This window comes from Eurytemora carolleeae, unplaced genomic scaffold, assembly GCF_000591075.1.
Source record: "Eurytemora carolleeae unplaced genomic scaffold, Eaff_2.0 scaffold114, whole genome shotgun sequence".
NCBI classification, from domain to species: domain Eukaryota; kingdom Metazoa; phylum Arthropoda; class Copepoda; order Calanoida; family Temoridae; genus Eurytemora; species Eurytemora carolleeae.
In genome coordinates this window covers 328,085-346,927 of record NW_019396465.1, presented here as the reverse complement: position 1 = coordinate 346,927, position 18,843 = coordinate 328,085, and the positions used below count along the sequence as shown (strand labels likewise).

Sequence of the window (18,843 nt, the reverse complement as noted above, 5' to 3'; positions counted from 1 at the left end):
TATACTTCATAATTTTTTACATTTTTCAAAATTCATGTTTATTGTTTTCTGCATATTTTGTCATTGCATTGAGTCAAAATTAAGTATCAAATTCATACAATATCAAATAAAACAATCAACACCAAAAAGAAGGGTGTCCCACATCATATTGGATTGTATAATGTACAGGGTGTCCCAAAAAGAAGGGTGTCCCACATCATATTGGATTGTATAATGTACAGGGTGTCCCAAAAAGAAGGGTGTCCCACATCATATTGGATTGTATAATGTACAGGGTGTCCCAAAAAGAAGGGTGTCCCACATCATATTGGATTGTATAATGTACAGGGTGTCCCAAAAAGAAGGGTGTCCCACATCATATTGGATTGTATAATGTATATGGCTCTAACTGAAGATTTCCGGGACTAAACAGAAAATTAAAAAAAATATGAATCATTTTATGAAATTGCTAAATGCTAATATAAACATTAGCATACAGAAAATACCAGGGTTTATGAGTATCATGTGCGTATTTTGGCGTTAATGCTTGGAGATAATCTAATATTATATAGGACGCTCTGTATATGAACAAAACATGCAAGAAAAGAAAAAGAATATGGTGGGATACTGGTTTGATTTTAAAAAGTTAGATTATTTAAAATCCCGCTATAGTCACTGGGTTTATGCCAAACTAATTGCATGACGCCAACGGAAGCATTTTTCGGATTAATTGATATATTTATCATATCCTATATATATATATATATATATATATATATATAAAATTAAAAAAGATATGAATCATCTTATAAAATTGCTATAATGCTAATATAAACATTAGCATACAGAAAAAATATATACATTTATATATATATATTATATTTATCATACCCTATATATATATTAAAAATTATTAGTCAAAGCACCATAAAAGATTTAAAAGATTTATTGTTTTATTAGTTTAAATATTTATGTATTTTTAATTTACGCAAAAGGGGGAGGGGACAGGGCCATATGTCCCCGTTTCCCCTGAAGGTAGGGGGGGAAAGGGGGCACATTTTCTGAGACAATAAAGAAGAAAATGAAATAACAAAAGTACTTTGACATTTCTAAAAAGAACATTAGGCAATATTTTGCTAATATGAAAATACGTCACTTCTTGCTAGCTTGCAAGAGAGAATGAAGACATAATTTTAAAACAATCTAATTATCTATAATATAGAGCGAAGAGCTTTTTTTAAAAATAGATTTTTGTATGTATTTTCTTAGGTTAGCTAATATGCTATACAGCTGGTCAAACTGCTGGACCGAATTGGCTAAATTTTTTTGAGGAAACTCATGGGTACCCTAGGCCGGGGCAACAGAGGCTAAACAAAATTCTAGTGTTTTACTTCTAAATCCAAGGTTTTTTAAATTGAGATTCTTTTTCTTTTAAAATTCAATTTTCTCAAGTGTTTCTAAAATTCCATGGCCAACGCCGGGCACTTTAACATTAATCTATACACCCCCCCCGTCCCCCTTGTTTCCTCTCCTTCTTCACCCTTTCAAACTGTCTTTGCCATCCCCCTCCTTCAATTCCCCTTCAAGCACCCCCCCTAACAAAAAAAAACGATTTCGGTTATACCGCCTCGTAGTAGTATATACGACAGGCTTCGCCAGACGGAGCTACGATCAACATGTCTTATGAAGGTCCTGGCAGTATACTGAATGTTTTGTCCCTTTTTTACCCCCCCCCCCCCTCCTTCTACACCGAGACTACGCCCTTTTAATTCCTTGTCTTTTAATGTACAGTATAACCTTTTTCACTGTACGTTCAAGTTCGATTAGAACTGGTTTTGTGTAATAAACAAAAAAATATCACTGTACAGATGTACTCAATAGTAATGCAATCAGTTGGTTGAGGAACTTGAGGCTTTAATTGAAGACCTGAAATACTTCATTGATTCATTGAATTTAGTACAGTTTTGTGATGGTATATTCCTAGAGAACGATTTTTGGCCCCACCCCCTCCTATCAATTTTGTACATGGGTCTGACAGGAACCTAATCCGTGGCCGCAGCGCTCGGCCCCCTAGCCGCAGCGTTCGGCCAGAAAGTGTCTTAACTAACCTAACCTGTGGTGATTTCAAGGAGAAATTCTGTAGTGATTGCAATCAAAATATTTTTATTGTTTGTATTTCGAATTTTACAGCTATTTATAACATAAAAATCTTATTTTTCAGTAATAGAGATAATTAAAAAAAATTTTAAGATTCGATATACCCCTCGAAAATATTTCTACGCTAAACCTGCCGATTAAGCATAAGTGCAGTCTAAGAAATTAATTAGTGGAACAAAATACCCATATTCAGAGACCAACTACCTCCTTTTGTTTGCTTCAGATTTTGGGTCTAAGATCATGGAAATATGATAAAAAGATATTAAAATATTTTTGGACAAAAAATCTGCGAGAACAATTTTCTGGGAAAAAAATCTTTAAAAATTTATTGGAAATTGTTTATTCTATTGTATNGGGTTATGTGCGTGTTCTACGGCCAAATATAGAGATAAACATCATGGCGCCTTGTTAACCGTCTCAGAGCAATCTGACCGAACGAATTTCTGACCTTTTTTAAATTTTGAGTAAATAACTCAACTTGTTTTTAAATCTTATCAAATTTTGTTTAAAAGTAAAAGAATTGTTAAGAAAATTAATGTTTTGGGCGTAAAGCGCCAGTTTCAGAGGTAACGAAAACCGATAGCTCCGTTGCTTCTAGATCAGGCGAGAATGCTAAATGTACTACGACTTTGTGTTTAATGGGGTTAGGGGGGGGTGGGGGGCGTCTATTATGGAAGATTCCATGATAAGAGATAAAAAGGGATTTCATGAAGAAATATTTATTTAAAATTACTGAAAAAGCGCATTGAATACGGTTTCAAAGAGGGGCGGGTAAAAAGGGTATAAGAATTGTAACCCCCTCCCTTTGGAAGTACTAGAAGTACATTTTTAAGACATTTATGTAAATGTCGTGATTAGGATGACAAATTATTTACAGTTTTGAATGAGTTACTATAAACAAATTTTAAGCTTGCAGCCCATGAAGCTTATTTTTAATAAATGAGTCGGCTCAGCTTTTTGGTCAAATTAAAATAGAAAATTGAAAAGTGAGATAACAAAATTTGCAGTCGTAAAACCTTTTAGATTTAGATACACTCCCTGATTTATTTTATGACAATAGTGGCTGTGGTCACCTTTAAGGCCCCATTGCACCCTAAAGTCCACCCTTAATACTATTGGTTGAGATTATATGAGCACACACATATATCTGACTATCAAGATTCAAGATTTCAAACCCTACCCCAGTTGCATTCGGACACTTGAAGGGAAAACATCATCCATATACATACACAGAATTCGGCAGGAATTTCTCAACCTTACTTACTTAGATATAGACAGGCATATAATATCTTCTTCTCGGGGGGGGGGGGGGGGATATTCAACCTTCAGCTCATTTCCCCAATAATAATGTTCACTATTACAAACATTTTTAATGTTTGACGCTGAAACGTGAGTTGTGCCCCCCCCTACAACCCCATCCCCTTCTATCAATTTTTCAAAAATTTTCAACAAAATTAGTATACATATTTAGGGTTTGGTAAAAACACTTTCTGGGCCGAGCGCTGCGGCTTATAGGACAGGCTAGGGTACCAAATTCAGCGGTTAGGACATGACTAATTTAATCCTTGTGTTAAATACGAGTTGCATGTACAAAATTGTAAGGAGGGGGCTTTTAAAATCTTTCTGTAGAAAAATTACCCCATATTTTTGTGCGTGCGGTTTCAACTGAATTTTACATTATTACGCATGTTTATTTTTTTAATTAGATATTTTGTCTGTTTTAAAGCATGTCTTCGAGTTCTTTGAAAGATATTGAGAGGATACATAATAACAAAAATTTGCCTTTCAATAATTAATTCATAGTTCATGAAACTCGTCAGAATAGATATTATTTATGGTAAAGAGACCTTTTTATGTTTTTCTGTGTTAGAACTGATTCTAAACCTAACAATAACATTTTCACTTAAGATTAATACCAAAGATCATTAATATGTAGGAAGACAATTTTTTTACTTGAAAAATGACCTGCGAACTAAGCTCTTAGCTAGGAATTTTTGAAGGGGGAGCAGAAAAGTAAAAAATAGGAGAGATAAGTAAGGGCCTTGCCGCAGGGGGGAAAATGCTACCTGAAAAAAAACTTAAAAAGGGACAAAATTAACGATTTCGAAGATTTTGGTAACCAAAATTTAGATTTTATGCGAATTTTCTCCCCCGTTTTCCTTCTTTCTTTCTATCTTTTTTCGTTTCCTTCTCATTTTTTCATTTCTTCTTTTTTGTCTCAGAATGTGTGCCCCCCTTCAGGAGAAAAAGGGGGGCACGTGCCCCTGTGCCCCCTAGCTACGGGCCAGCTGCAAAGCTCATACTATTGGTAATTACAATAGATTTCTTCCCACTGTTTCTCTTTTTCTCACTTTTCGCCCCCACCCCCCTCTTTATATTGCAAGGTTTAAAATCAAATTATTTCATATTTAGTTAAATTTTGATATCTCCCTATAAGAAAACTTTAGAAATCATGTTCTGTATAACCTCAGATTAAGATCTGCAAATCCGTCAAAAGTAAACACTATATAAACGCAAGGGCGTATACAGAAGTAAATCTAGGTGGGGGGCAAGAAATTTTTTTTGCCCCCCCCCCCCTAGGAGCTCTTAGGTAGGGGGGCAAAATTTTAACTGTAAATTCAAAACGTTTGGCTTTATAAGATACCTTTATAGTAAAAGATACTGAAGGTACACATGCAGTCCAATTACCTTGCAAGTACTACTTTATCTCTCCTTCAAAAAAAAACTAGCAGAAAAAAATCACTTTTCTAAAATATCGACATTTTATTATTCTGTTATGTATGTAATAATTAGTATTCAAACTAGAGATAGTTAAAGACATTTTTGAAAATAAAAAACTCAACTTAAACTTTAATGAGATGAAATTAAGGACGAAGGTCCAAAAAATAATTATGACTTGTAAAAGTTTTTTAAAAAATGAGTACAAATGTAATCTATATAATAAAGTAAATTAAATCCAAAGAAAAAAATGGTCTTTTACTACTTTCAAACTTAAGCCTTTGTGGCTTGACATTCAAAAATAATTGTTTTACTTCGCTATCCCTGATAGCGCCTATCCGATTAGGATAGATTTTTCATTCGGACTTCTTTCATGGACCATGGTGGCACTGAATGAACAGCAAACTAATTTTTTTATGTTCTTAACTCTTCAGTTTAAGATTTGAAAAGTGTGAAATCTCTGCGTCCTTTACAGGTATAGGGGGGCACTGCCCCCCCCCCCTGTATACGCCCTTGATTAAACGGGTTTTAAATCTTACTTAAAACGGAATTATAATCCGCAAGGGGGTTGGGCAGTGGTATAAACTGCCTCGGCAACAATGTTTTTAAAATGTACTTTCTGTGTTAGGTTTATACAAGTTCTCAGGCCGGGGGGGTTGAGTTGTGCCCACCCCTACAACCCCATCACTGAAACCTTAGTTGTATTTTAAGTTTCTAATTCTATTTCACAGCACCCATCTTTCTTACTTCTCATTTCTTAGCAATATGAACATAAAAAAGGCAAGTGGTCAATAAACCCTGAGATATTTTTCTATTGCCTATTGTCAAATCTTATTAAAGAAAGTTCTTTTCCCAGTTCCTGGATTGCAACATAATATTCCACGCACAAATAGATATAATTTTTTCTTGATCATATAGAAGCACTTAATTAAAAAAATCGGATTTAAAAGAAAAGAATAATTTGTAAGATTTTTAATTTGTTTATCAGTAAAACAAAACTTGACATAAATTTTATCCATAAAAAAACTTCATAAATAATAAGGAACTGAGACTTCGTCTCAAATCTGATGTATAAAAATATATGCTTATTTTTACTTCTCAAATCTTTAATATTAAAATTAAAGTATGATTATTTTGAAGTAAAATGTGTTTACATCCTAAAGATGCCTGGACAGGGGGAACGAAAAAAGCAACTCTTATTTTGGAGGTAAAAAAAAAAACATTTGATTCGCAGAAAATATAATTATCATCTTAAATTAATCGACATCCATATTTGTATGTTCAATGCGACATATTTATAGTATTTAAGATTTAAGTTTAAACAAGTTTCTTCAATGTTTACACTCACCCCACACACAATGTAAATAAACATTTAGTAGATTCCGTCTTTTTCTCTCTCACACTCCAGGTATAGTTTCAAAAGATTATTTTCACTATTTGCAAATTTCTGCACAGAGTGAAACAAAATTGGCCAATTTAAGACAAGATGTTCATTTCTTTTTGCAAGGATGGAACCAAATTTGTGGGAACGAGCTTTGGAAGTGAGACTAGTATTGCAGGAGAAATAGGTTTGATAAACCTTCCATTTAACAATACTTTTTTGAACTAAACTTTCTAGACTAAACCTTCCAGACTAAACCCTCTGGGCTAAACTTTCTAGACTAAACCTTCCAGACTAAACCCTCTGGGCTAAACTTTTTAGACTAAACCTTCTGTACTAAACCTTTGTACTAATGAAACTGAACTAAGCCTTCTGGAATAAACATTTTAGACTAAACCTTCCGGACTAACCCCTCTGTGCTAAATCTTCTGGACTAAACCTTCTGGACTAAACCTTCTGGACTAAACCTTCTAGACTAAACCTTCTAGACTAAACCTTCTAGACTAAACCTTCTGGACTAAACCTTCTGGACTAAACCTTCTAGACTAAACCTTCTAGACTAAACCTTCTAAACTAAAAACCTTAGTTTATTCTCAACTTGAACATTCTGAACTTCATCGTTTTAAATAATGGATGTGAAATCTACCTGAACGCCCATTAATCTCTGATTGTTTAGTGTTCCAGACTGGTATGGTGGGGTACCCGGAGTCCTTGACTGATCCGTCTTACCGGAGACAACTCCTCGTTCTAACCTACCCTCTCATAGGAACTTAATTCAAACTAATGACAACTAAACGTTTAAATGATAAAAAGATTATGGTGTACGCGGCAATATTTTGAATTGTGCACGCGGCAACATTTTGAATTGTGTATGCGGCATTTAGGAAACTATGGCGTGGACGGAGAAGCTTTAGAGAAATGGGCAGAATCCTACAGAATATGGGCAGGTATAGAGATTGCTTAGCTTCATCAAGATTTATATGTATATTGATGCATGACAATGCAGATTGTAATGTACATGGCACTTATGGTTCATTGACCTTAGCTCTAATACTAAATTGTGTTTGTTCAAAAGTAACACTGCAATAAATGGCAAGGAATTATATTTGTTTTCTCATTTCCTGTCGACAAATTTTTTCTCCTAAGAATTTGTTGCAATTCTTTCTTTTTGTAAAATATATTTTCTTAAAATTATTTATTATTCCAGGAGCACTGATTGTTGGAGAGTTATGTACTTCTCCGTCCCACTGGAACTCAGGTTAAAATCAAAAACGAAAAATAATGTTTTTAGTTTAATTTTATGTCAATCTTTTAAATTACTAAAATCAATTTACTGGATGTTACAGGACTCAAGGGTGGTATGTGAACTTTATCTTTTAGGTCAAGACCTGGACTTCTGGTTGAAGGACTCCAGGGTGATATGTGAACTTTATCTTTTAGGTCGAGTTATGGACTTCTGGTTAAAGGAGGGAGTACCAGGACTCCCATGGTGGTATTTCAACTCCTTGCAGTGACTTTGACTTCTGGTTGAAGGGTACGGAGTACTAGGGCTCCATGGTGTTATATCAACTCCATATTCTAGGTCGAGACCTGGACTCCTGGTTGAAAGAGGAGGGAATCCCTGGACTCCAGGGTATAGATACAAGAGCACTAACTAAGGTAGAGCCTGAATAGTGAATAGACTGTTCGAACAGGACTATTTTTTAGTTATAAATATTAAAAACATTAGTTTTGAAACTTAAATTATTCAGTATATGGGAGAAGTTGGACAAACTGAATTCTAAGTGTTTATTTTTATCCCTATTTAGATAATTCGAGAGAAAGGAACTATGCTGGGAAAGATAATAGTTGAAGGAGACAAGGAAGAAACCTTCCCGTTCTATAATCCCAACTCCATGAACCTCGTCGAAGAAGTCTCAACCAAGGTGAGGTTCGTGCAGGGTGGCAGGGATATTGAAGAAAGGTTTCAGGGAGATTGAAGAAAGGTTTCAGAGAGATTGAAGAAAGGTTTCAGGGAGATTGAAGAAAGGTTTCGGGATATTGAAGAAAGGTTTCGGGAGATTGAAGAAGGGTTTCTGAAAGATTGAAGAAGGGTTTCTGGAAGATTGAAGAAAGGTTTCTGGGAGATTGAAGACAATTTTCAGGGAGATTGAAGAAAGGTTTCAGGTAGATCGAAGAAAGGTTTCAGGTAGATCGAAGAAGCTTTCATGAAGAGATTTTTAGGAAGAGAATGTTTTACGGAGAAAAGTTTTATGGATAAAGGTTTTCAGTGAGAGACGGTTTCAGAGAGAGAAGGTTTTCAGGGAGATAAGGTTTTCAGGGAGAGAGGGGGTTTTCAGGGAGAGGAAGTCTTTATGGAGAGAAGGTTTCCATAGGGAAAAGGTTTTCAGAGAGAAAAGGTTTTCATAGAGAAATAGTTTTCAGAGAGAAAAGGTTTTCAGGGAGACAAGGTTTTCAGAGAGAAAAGGTTTCCATAGAGAAAAGGTTTTCAGAGAGAAAAAGTTTTCAGAGAGAAAAGGTTTTCAGAGAGAAAAGGTTTCCATAGCGAAAAGGTTTCCATATAGAAAAGGTTTCCCTAGCGAAAAGGTTTCCATAGCGAAAAGGTTTCCATAGAGAAAAGGTTCCCATAGAGAAAAGGTTTCCATAGAGAAAAGGTTTCCATAGAGAAAAGGTTTCCATAGAGAAAAGGTTTCCATAGAGAAAAGGTTTCCATAGAGAAAAGGTTTCCATGGAGAAAAGGTTTCCATGGAGAAAAGGTTTTTATGGAGAAAAGGTTTTTATGGAGAAAAGGTTTTTATGGAGAAAAGGTTTTTATGGAGAAAAGGTTTTTATGGTGAAAAGGTTTCCATGGAGAGGATGGTTTCCAGGGAGAGGAGTGTTTCTAGGGAGAGGAGTGTTTCCAGGGAGAGGAGTATTTCCAGAGAGAGAAGGGTTTCCAGGGAGAGAAGGGTTTCCAGGGAGAGAAGGGTTTCCAGGAAGAGAAGGGTTTCCAGGGAGATAAGGGTTTCTAGGGAGAGAAGGGTTTCCAGGGAAAGAAGGGTTTCCTGTGAGAGAGGATTTTCGTAAGAAGATTTTCATTTTGGGAAGGATTTCAGGGAGAGAAATTTTTCAGTGAGAGAAGCCAGGTTTCAGGGAGGGAAGGTTTTTAGGGAGAGAAAGTTATAGATAGAACCTTCAATTAGGTTTCAGAAGAAAGGGTTCAGAGAGTTTCTATAGAACTGTAACATAAAGGGATAAAATATTTTTTTTTTTTTTCAAATTCTCGTTTATTTCATTGTTAGAAAACCTTGAATTATTTCAGGTTAAAAAAACCTATAATCCTAACGGAAGTCCTAGGATCTGTATGGTCGACTGTGGGCTCAAACAGAACCAGGTGACTTATCATTGCTTAAATTTTTTTATAAAAGTATTTAAGGTTTTGAGATCTTAAACGGATTGTCAAGTTATAAAGGGGTATATCACAATCATGATTAGCACAGTTAAAAGCTACATCATATTTATATGATCAACTTTGAAGATTGATTATTTCTGCACTGTTGTTTCTAAGTAAAAGTAACTTGGAGATTTTAATATAGAAACTAATGAGGAAATAGTCAGAAGCAACACTTACCTAAAAAAAATGACGATTTCTCTCACATTTTTATTAGAAAGGTGTTAAGTTTACTGACTATATATTAGTCCTGCCCAAAGACTTTGCTAATTAAAGATAGCGCATCAGAAAATCTACGCAAATTTGACGCATTTTCTCGGGTTACCATAGATAGTAAGTAATGTCGTCTTCTCCAGAAATCCGGTATATATTTACCCTGTTGACGTTTCATAATTTCGTCTTTTGTAATGAATTAAATAGATATTTAAAAGGAAAACAAGGAAACCACTTTAGTTTATTTATTTTGAAATATTTAATTTGTCCCTAGTCCATAAAAATACCGTAGTTTTTAGAACCTTTAATGGGTTGGTAACTTGAAATTACAACTATAATCATTCCCTGAGAACATTTACTTTTGGTTTGAAGTATTAATTGTTTATAAAAAAAATAACCTACAAGATCTTGGTATTTAAATTTCAACCATACACCAATCAAGTCTTATATCTTTTATGCAATTGTAACCTTGTACTTTTTAACAGTAATCAATTATCTCATTTTTTTCAAGAAGGAATTCTCTCTCCACCTAATTTAAATGAATTACCAAATTAACGTCGTAATATTTATTATACTATAAATTACTTTTAATTTGAAATGTTTGAAATGTTTTTCACATACTCTTGGATCTTTTACTGTGATATACTCTTGATTTAAATGAAGGGCCTTCAGCCACAGTTTTTTTCTTGCTGGAAATCTAAACCGTGATCCTCATACTCTTGGATTGCAGCTCTGTATTATACATGTTGGAGCTTTGATTGGCACTGACAGACCTGAATTTATCAGAATTATTCAAAGAATTTGTAAACATAAAACTATGGAATTTGAAAATGCTGACATAATTTATAATTAGACAATCTACTTGTTATCTGCTCAAAAGAGGTATTTTAACGTTCATTAAACTATTTAATCGTAAATTTAGTCTATAAGTCGTCTTCGTATTCCTTAGGTTTTTTTTCACCAATGTATTAATTTTTTTCCATCTTTAAACTACTCCAATAATTAATGCCTCAAAACTAGTGTAATCAATTTTAAAAGACTTCTAAGTAAAAGGTCGTCCTTTAATTCGCATTTTTAAAGAAACTTTCTGTGATAGATTTTCTTTAATGGTATTATTTTTGAAACAAAATCCCCATAAATCAATTGAAGAATAAGATTAACACATTAATTTATGCAATATTTTTTCTTTGCCTAAGATTAAACAGAAGACGACATTTACACCAAATTTATTTACCGTTTATAATATATTGGACATTTCTGGTCCCCTCTCTTCTTCATCGCCTAAAATTCCATTCCATAGTACCTCAGAAAAAATTATTGACATCTGAAAATTTTCACAAACAATTATCGACTATTTTTGATACAAAATAGATGCGTAACTTTATCACAAATTCAGCTATAATTCACCAGATGATCCTCATATCCAACAAATGATTAAATAGATTTTAAAATAGAAATTAATATCATTAATTTTAGATAAATTTTAGCACAAAACATTCACAATTGCGTTAAATATCTAAGGTTTTAATGTCGATCGTTCGACTCTCAAGCAACCAAAATAACCAATGACGTCAAAATACAGCTGTACTGGCGTACACAATATTCGGAGAAATTTCCAACGCCTTGTCTTTATAATTAGCAAAGTCTTTGGTCCTGCCCCTCTTTAATTGATGGGGGGGGGGGGGCGGGTCTTGTGAAACTAAAATGACGGTCAGCTCAACTTCATGTTATCCAATGATTTTTTCTCTCCTGAATTTAACCTCAATTTTGTTTTAGTTGCGTTGTTTAATGAAGCGCGGAGCACGTGTTGATGTTGTCCCATGGGACTCCAAGCTAGACCCGGAGCAATACGACGCACTCTTCCTTTCAAACGGTCCTGGTGATCCACAGGTAGAATACGGGGCTGGGGTCAGGGGAGATATGTCAACCTGATATAGGGGGGAGAGAGAAGAAGAGGCAGTTTATCCCCAAACCGTATGATCGAAAATCTGGTTGTTAACCAATAATTTTTAGGTTTGTAAGAATACAGTTGACGAGATAAGACGAGTTATCTCCCTGCCCAACCCGAAACCAGTTTTTGGAATTTGTCTTGGACATCAACTTCTCTCCGTTGCGGCCGGCTGCAGTACATACAAGCTCAAGTAATCAAAATTAAAAAATTTAGGATAAGGTTTTGGCAAACGCCCAAAATGCATTTCAAAAAATTCACCTGTACATATTAACTTAACCTATATAGTAAGAAAGATCAATCATGTCTCAAATTTCCAAGTTCTTCATTATAGGTATGGTAATAGAGGGCACAATCAGCCCTGCAGGCTCGAGGGTACTCAAAGGTAAAATTATTTAGCTGAAGACGACATTTAAGAAAGGAACGTTTCTTAAACATATCTTCTTTCTTAGGTGTTATATGACCTCACAGAACCATGGGTTTGCGGTCAGCACAGAGCAGATACCTCAAGGCTGGAGCAAACTCTTTACAAATGAGAATGATGGATCAAATGAAGGTAGTTTCACTGAACAAATGTTCAGTTTATAAGACTTTTACATTTTATAATTGCCATTTTATAAATGTATTTGTAAGAATACCAACATTATAACTTAAACTGAAGTAAATCGGTTGTTTCCATTGTTGTATTGAGCGACTTGAGATGATTTAGTTGATTTAGACATTTTTGAGCAAAAGTTTTTGAATGATTCTCTTTAATTTATTGATTGAATTTTAAGGGATAGTTCATCAAACGAAACCGTTCTTCTCTGTACAATTTCACCCGGAGCACACTGCTGGACCTGAGGATTTAGGAACAGATTAAATGTCGTCTTCTGATCAGTTCTTAATTTGTTTTTATATACAGGGTTACCCACAAAGGATGAAACTATAAAGACCACCTGAAACTCGAATGGTGTATTCAATGATTTGGCAAAGAAAGAAAGAAACCAGTTTACAGTTGCAGAGAATCATGAATACAAGAAACTTACCGTATAAATACCGTACGGTCGTCTCTGAAATCTTTGCCTGTAACCCTGTATCATAACACACGATTTGGAAAGGACATTTTTATATAATTTTTCCTGAACTTAACCCCCCCCCCCCCAATAAAAAATAGAATAGCTTAAACAAATTAACAGTTTTTGTTGACGACGAACTTACTCTGTAGAAAGCTTGTTCGACGTGTTTATTAATATGGCAACCAAGAAATCTGAGGAAAATTCCCCATCTTAATCTTGAAACTTTTTTGTGTTTACATCTCAAGACTCAGTGCAGTTAAGACTGCATAAGAGTTAACTTTTTGCACATGTTTTAAGAATTTCATCAGGTTTTGTGAATTAACTTACAATTACAATACTTGGATGTTTGGTTCTCTGCTGTTTTGTTGCAAATTCCAACATATTTTTGTAAATCGATTATTTTGTTTTATGATTTTATATAAAAAGTTTGTAGATTTTTAATCCTATGCTGCTAGTTTGGACTACTTTAAAATCGCGTAGTTTGGTTTAATTTTCAAAATGGCGTGGTTTGGTTTGGGTTTCAAGATGGTGGATTAAACAGGTGAACGTGAAGCAAGCCATCATGGAGACACTGAAGATCCAACCGGTCAGCGTGGAGGAGATTGTCAGACCAAGAAAGGTTAAACTATTTTCATCATTTCCAGATTAGAATTTTTAATTTTTAATTAGTGTCAATTTATTTTTGTTTTTATTTTAGGTTCTGATTCTTGGGTCTGGAGGACTATCTATTGGGCAAGCCGGAGAATTCGACTATTCTGGGACTCAAGCAATCAAGGAACCTACATTCAACTTTATTTTTCTATTTTTGAAAATTTAATTCGTAACGGCTTAAAAGATGATAAAAAATAAAATTCTAATATTTTGAATGTGTGTTTGGTTTAGGCATTAAAAGAAGAAGGGATTGATACCATTGTAATTAATCCCAATATTGCTACTGTACAGGTATATCAACCTTTTTTTATTTAATTTTTATTTTAAACTTAACGTGAAAAAAAAATCCTAACATTTTTATTTAGACTAGTAAGGGCCTAGCCAACAAGTGCTATCTTCTCCCAGTCACTCCTGAGTTCGTAGAACAGGTAAATTTGTGGTGAAATGTCGTCTTGGGTTGATTAAATGTCGTCTTCTGTAGTCGAAATGTGGCTTGGTTCTCGTGATTCATTTGATTTTAATTGTATATAAGAGTATTTGAACTTCAATTTTGTATATGCTCTTTAAAAGAATTTAAATTTAACTGTTATATTTTGTGTTTTACAAACAAAATTTTGAATCTGAAGCCCAGAAATCATAATGTGTACGGATCTAATAGCAGTTCTGAGTTATAAAACTCGTTCAAATGGTTAAGCTTTCAACAATAATTTTAAGGTTATAAAAGCAGAAAGACCGGACGGTATTCTTCTAACATTCGGTGGTCAGACTGCACTCAATTGTGGCGTTGTCATGAACAAGGTTAGTAAAGTATAAACTAGTTGAAAAGCAGGAACTACAATTTTTTTTGAAGAAAAATTTTTTTTCATCCCTTTCAAAATGTTTTCAGCATTTTTAATTTTTACTTCAGTTTTGGTCGAGTTCTAAATGAGGATATAATTTTATATCATCTCAAATAACAAAAAAAAAAGAAAAATGTTGGTTTATCAGTTGAATTAAAAAAATATGAAAATTCAATGGAATTTTTATTTTTTTATCTGTACCCGGGTATATTTTTTCAGTTCCAAGAAACTGAATTAAAGGCACAAACTCAAAAATCCCTTATTTTTTTCAACCTTATGAAGTAGACCTTTTAGATTTTAAACTCTGCAATCTGCATTCTGTTACATTAAAAATTCTAAGTTTGAAATTGGATCAAAAGTTTGCACCAGAAGATTTAGAGATTAGAAAATTTGAGTTAGTGGCAAAAACTCAGGTTCGTTAACATTAAATTGAAATCTAGAAATAATTTAATAAATTGAAAGTTCCTTTAAATGCACACAAACCCTATACCCCTTACCAAGCCGTGAAAAATTGATTGTTTAGGCCGGAACCTTTGAGAAGTATGGAGTAAAGATATTGGGAACTCCCATCAAATCTATCATAGAGTCGGAGGATCGAAAACTTTTTGCGGAGAAGATCGCAGAGATCGGAGAACAGGTAGGAGCAGATTTAAATAATTAAAGGGGGGGGGGGCAAAATTCCCCTCTCCCCTTCTTAAAATCTCCTATATTATGTACATTTGGGTTGATTGTCATAATGTTACTAATTCAAGAATTGTATCAGGATTTGAACAAAACCTTTAAGTTTCTATATTGCATCATTACTCTTTAAGTGGTGCTATGCAATTAACTATGAACTTCACTTTTGGTTAGTACTATACTATTAGCTATGTACTGCACAATTGATTATATTCTGTACTGTGTATTGCACCATTAACCATGTACTGTATTCCAGGTTGCTCCTAGTATGATTGTAGAGAACATAGAAGAAGCTCTCCAAGCAGCTGAGAAGCTGGGGTATCCTGTACTCGCTAGAGCTGCTTATGCGCTGGGAGGACTTGGATCAGGGTTTGCAGGTAAGTCAACTTTCTAAATTAGCGGGTAGGGGCTCAAGTTCGGACCCCTCTCCTCACATATAGAAGTATTCTTGTTTATAATGGAATAAACAGTGAACACTGAACAGGTGTTTGTTACACGAGATAAATAAACGATACGAGCTTGAGAACCCAGCGTTGCCCAGGGTACTCATAGTTACTCCCGCCGTTTACCCGCGCTTGGTCGTAAATTACGATTTTAGCTATTTTTCTCGATAAAGTCTTACGCAATTTAGAATCTCAAAACCAATCTAATATCTATTACTTATTATCGAGAAAAATAGCTTGAATCGTAATTTACGATCAAGCGCGGGTAAACGGCGGGAGTAGCTATGAGTAACCTGGGCAACGCTGGGTTCCCAAGCTAGTATACCAAAGACTATCTACGATAGATTGTTGTATACCAAAAGATCACAGGTCTTTATCTAAGTCTCCTCTTTTGTGGATAGTATGCATTAAATGTAATATAATATTAAATACATCCAGAGAACCCTACTGAGCTGAAGAACCTGGCCAAAACATCGTTCGCTCACTCCACACAGGTCATCATCGACAAGAGCTTGAAGGGCTGGAAGGAGGTCGAGTATGAGGTGGTCAGGGATGCCTACGACAACTGTATCACGGTAAGTGGAGTTAATGTTTTTAAATGCTCATCATGATTATTTGATTTTTTTTGGTGAAGGAGGCAAAATTTGTAATATCCTTAATTTTATTTATTTTCAATGGCATGTACTTAATAATGGCTAGAAAAAGTCAGCTAAATATTTCTTAAATTAAAAAAGATCATGTCACGGTTTAACCTAATCATTAATTTAAAAAATTAATCCTACATCTTTTTTATTTTTTTGCTGTCAAATAGACTTAGTTTTTGTCATCATTTAGGCTTTAGCTTCTTGATGTATTTTTGGTCTCTAGGTTTGCAACATGGAGAACTTGGATCCTTTAGGGATTCATACTGGAGAGAGTATAGTGGTCGCTCCCAGTCAAACACTTACTAATAGGTTAGTTAACTCTTATATATTGCGCCTCAACTAATTTGTACCAAAAAAAAACTCGAATCTCTCTCTAAAAATCTACAATTATTTAGCAAAATATTTAAACTCTGGAACAACTAAGGTCGACTAACTCAACACGAGCAAGAGTTTATAATATTAATAGCTTACAATATGGATTGAATGTGAATTTATTATTAACTATTTAAAGATTAACTATGTTGAATATGTAATTATATATTCTTTGATGTACGCATGTCTTAATTTATTATATTTTTAGTGAATATAACAAGCTGAGAACTACGGCTATCAGCGTTATTAGGTCAGAAATATTTTTTAACAATAATAATTTATACTTAATTTTAAACTAAATTCTTAAAAAAAATTAAAAATACAATTTTACGCTGTAGGAAACTCAATATATATATGTTTCTCTTTGAAATAAAAATGAAAGTGTAAAAGTTCAGAAAATATTTTATGTTGCAGTAAAATGCAATTTTTATGTTAATATATTTTTTGGAGATTGCTATTTTCTTGTTCAGACATCTGGGAGTTGTTGGAGAATGCAACATTCAGTATGCATTGGATCCAGAATCCGAGAAATATTACATAATTGAGGAACAAAATCTGTCAAAACCTAAAATAAAATTAACGTGTTAAAGATGCTGAAAACGCTAATAAAATTGTTAGATAATTTATGCTAAGGTCATGATTAACATCCCTATAAAAATGATGTTCTTGGTGGGTCGCTTAAAGAACCATTTTTCTCCGCTTTTACTATCCAGACTTCAGAGGAATATTTTGTTTCCTGAAAATATAATTTTAGTTAAGTTGAATGTTTATCAGTTTTTGAAACTTTTTAATTTCACGTTTTGACAATTTTGATTGGTTTAGGTGAATGCTAGATTATCTCGTAGCTCAGCATTGGCTAGCAAAGCGACAGGATTTCCCTTAGGTAAAAAATAGAAGTTTCACTGTAGGAAGACTTGGTAAAAGTGATCATTAAATTATTGAAATTGGACTAAACATAAACCAGAACAAGGATGATACTGAGAGATTCTTTTATGACTGGAAAAATGCTGATGTATCTGAAATGAACAAGTACATAGAAAGACAAGATTGGAAAAACAATTTATCCCAGTTGTCAACTGAAGAGGCATGGTTAAAACTTAAAATTGAGTTACTTGAAGCTTTTCACAGTTTTGTTCCAAGGAAGATAAGTAAGAAAGGCAACAGACCTGACTGGATGGATACAAATACCCTGAGAATGATCAGAAAAAAGAGAAGATTATGGAGTAGATTTAAAAGCACAAGATCTCCAGAGGACCTGACTGAATACAATGAAATGGAAAAACTAACTAAGAAAACCATCAGAAAAGCTAAACGTAGATATGAGGTTAAACTGTCTAAGAAAACAGACTTTCGGAATGCTCAGTTTAGAAACTATATTAAAGGTAAAACTGTTTCTACAAATGTAATTACAGGCCAGTGTCCCTTACATCAATAGTCTGTAAAATCATGGAGAAATTATTAAAGGAGAAAATCGTCAAACATCTGTCTACTAACAATCTAATAAACCCCAGCCAGCATGGATTTACTAAACATAAGTCTTGCTCCACTAACTTATTGGAGTTCTTTGAATTTGTAACTTATCAGGTAGACAGGGGAAACCCGGTAGATGTGGTCTACTTGGACTTTGCAAAAGCTTTCGATAAAGTGCCCAAGTTAAGGTTGCTAGAGAAGATAAAATCAATGTCAATAACAGGAAACATTCTTGTTTGGATAGGAAACTGGCTTACAGATCGAAGACAGAGAGTAAAGGTTGGGAACAGTCTCTCGGAGTGGTTGCCAGTGGAGTCTGGAGTCCCACAAGGCAGCGTTTTTGGCCCAGAAGCTTTTAGAATCTACATAAATGACCTGGATGATGCAGTCAAGACCTTGGATTGTATTAATAAGTTTGCTGATGATTCTAAAGGAGCCAAGATAGTTAAGTCAGCTCAGGATCAAATTCTAATGCAAACAGCACTGAATAACCTCTATGACTGGTCAGTCAAGTGGGGGATGAAATTCAATGTGAGTAAATGCAAAATTATTCACATGGGAAAAAATAATCCATGCTATGAATACCACATTGGAGGGGAAAAACTCCAATCAGATACAAAGGAAAAGGACATTGGCGTGCTAATTAGTGATAACTTAAAACCGAGTATGCAGTGTCAGAAAGCAGCAAACACAGCTATGGCCGTTCTGAACCAGATCCTGAGGGCTTTCACCTATAGAGATAGAACTACATATATAAATCTGTACAAGACATATGTAAGACCTCATCTTGAGTTCTCCTCTCCAGTCTGGAATCCATGGTTAACTTCAGATGTTGAAAGGTTAGAAAATGTCCAGAAAAAAG

At 34.3% G+C, this 18,843-nt stretch overlaps 1 protein-coding gene across 2 annotated transcripts in view; it reads left to right on the top strand.

Moving 5' to 3' along the window:
• The first annotated feature begins 5,954 nt into the window (after positions 1-5,954).
• LOC111703810 (CAD protein) overlaps positions 5,955-18,843 on the top strand; it is a 28,686-nt gene continuing 15,797 nt past the window's right edge. For both annotated transcript variants that reach the window (XM_023475872.1, XM_023475873.1), the window contains exons 1-26: positions 5,955-6,061; positions 6,362-6,422; positions 6,912-7,001; positions 7,120-7,182; positions 7,443-7,493; positions 7,818-7,894; positions 8,044-8,160; positions 9,537-9,608; positions 11,655-11,768; positions 11,892-12,019; positions 12,161-12,211; positions 12,279-12,382; positions 12,603-12,677; positions 13,034-13,080; positions 13,426-13,503; positions 13,582-13,659; positions 13,767-13,826; positions 13,901-13,963; positions 14,250-14,333; positions 14,898-15,011; positions 15,309-15,429; positions 15,934-16,070; positions 16,363-16,448; positions 16,720-16,761; positions 16,982-17,057; positions 17,334-17,394. In XM_023475872.1, the coding sequence (XP_023331640.1) occupies positions 5,999-6,061; positions 6,362-6,422; positions 6,912-7,001; positions 7,120-7,182; positions 7,443-7,493; positions 7,818-7,894; positions 8,044-8,160; positions 9,537-9,608; positions 11,655-11,768; positions 11,892-12,019; positions 12,161-12,211; positions 12,279-12,382; positions 12,603-12,677; positions 13,034-13,080; positions 13,426-13,503; positions 13,582-13,659; positions 13,767-13,826; positions 13,901-13,963; positions 14,250-14,333; positions 14,898-15,011; positions 15,309-15,429; positions 15,934-16,070; positions 16,363-16,448; positions 16,720-16,761; positions 16,982-17,057; positions 17,334-17,394 (2,113 nt within the window). In that variant the 5' untranslated portion in view covers positions 5,955-5,998. The remainder of the gene's footprint in view (positions 6,062-6,361; positions 6,423-6,911; positions 7,002-7,119; positions 7,183-7,442; positions 7,494-7,817; positions 7,895-8,043; positions 8,161-9,536; positions 9,609-11,654; positions 11,769-11,891; positions 12,020-12,160; positions 12,212-12,278; positions 12,383-12,602; positions 12,678-13,033; positions 13,081-13,425; positions 13,504-13,581; positions 13,660-13,766; positions 13,827-13,900; positions 13,964-14,249; positions 14,334-14,897; positions 15,012-15,308; positions 15,430-15,933; positions 16,071-16,362; positions 16,449-16,719; positions 16,762-16,981; positions 17,058-17,333; positions 17,395-18,843) is intronic.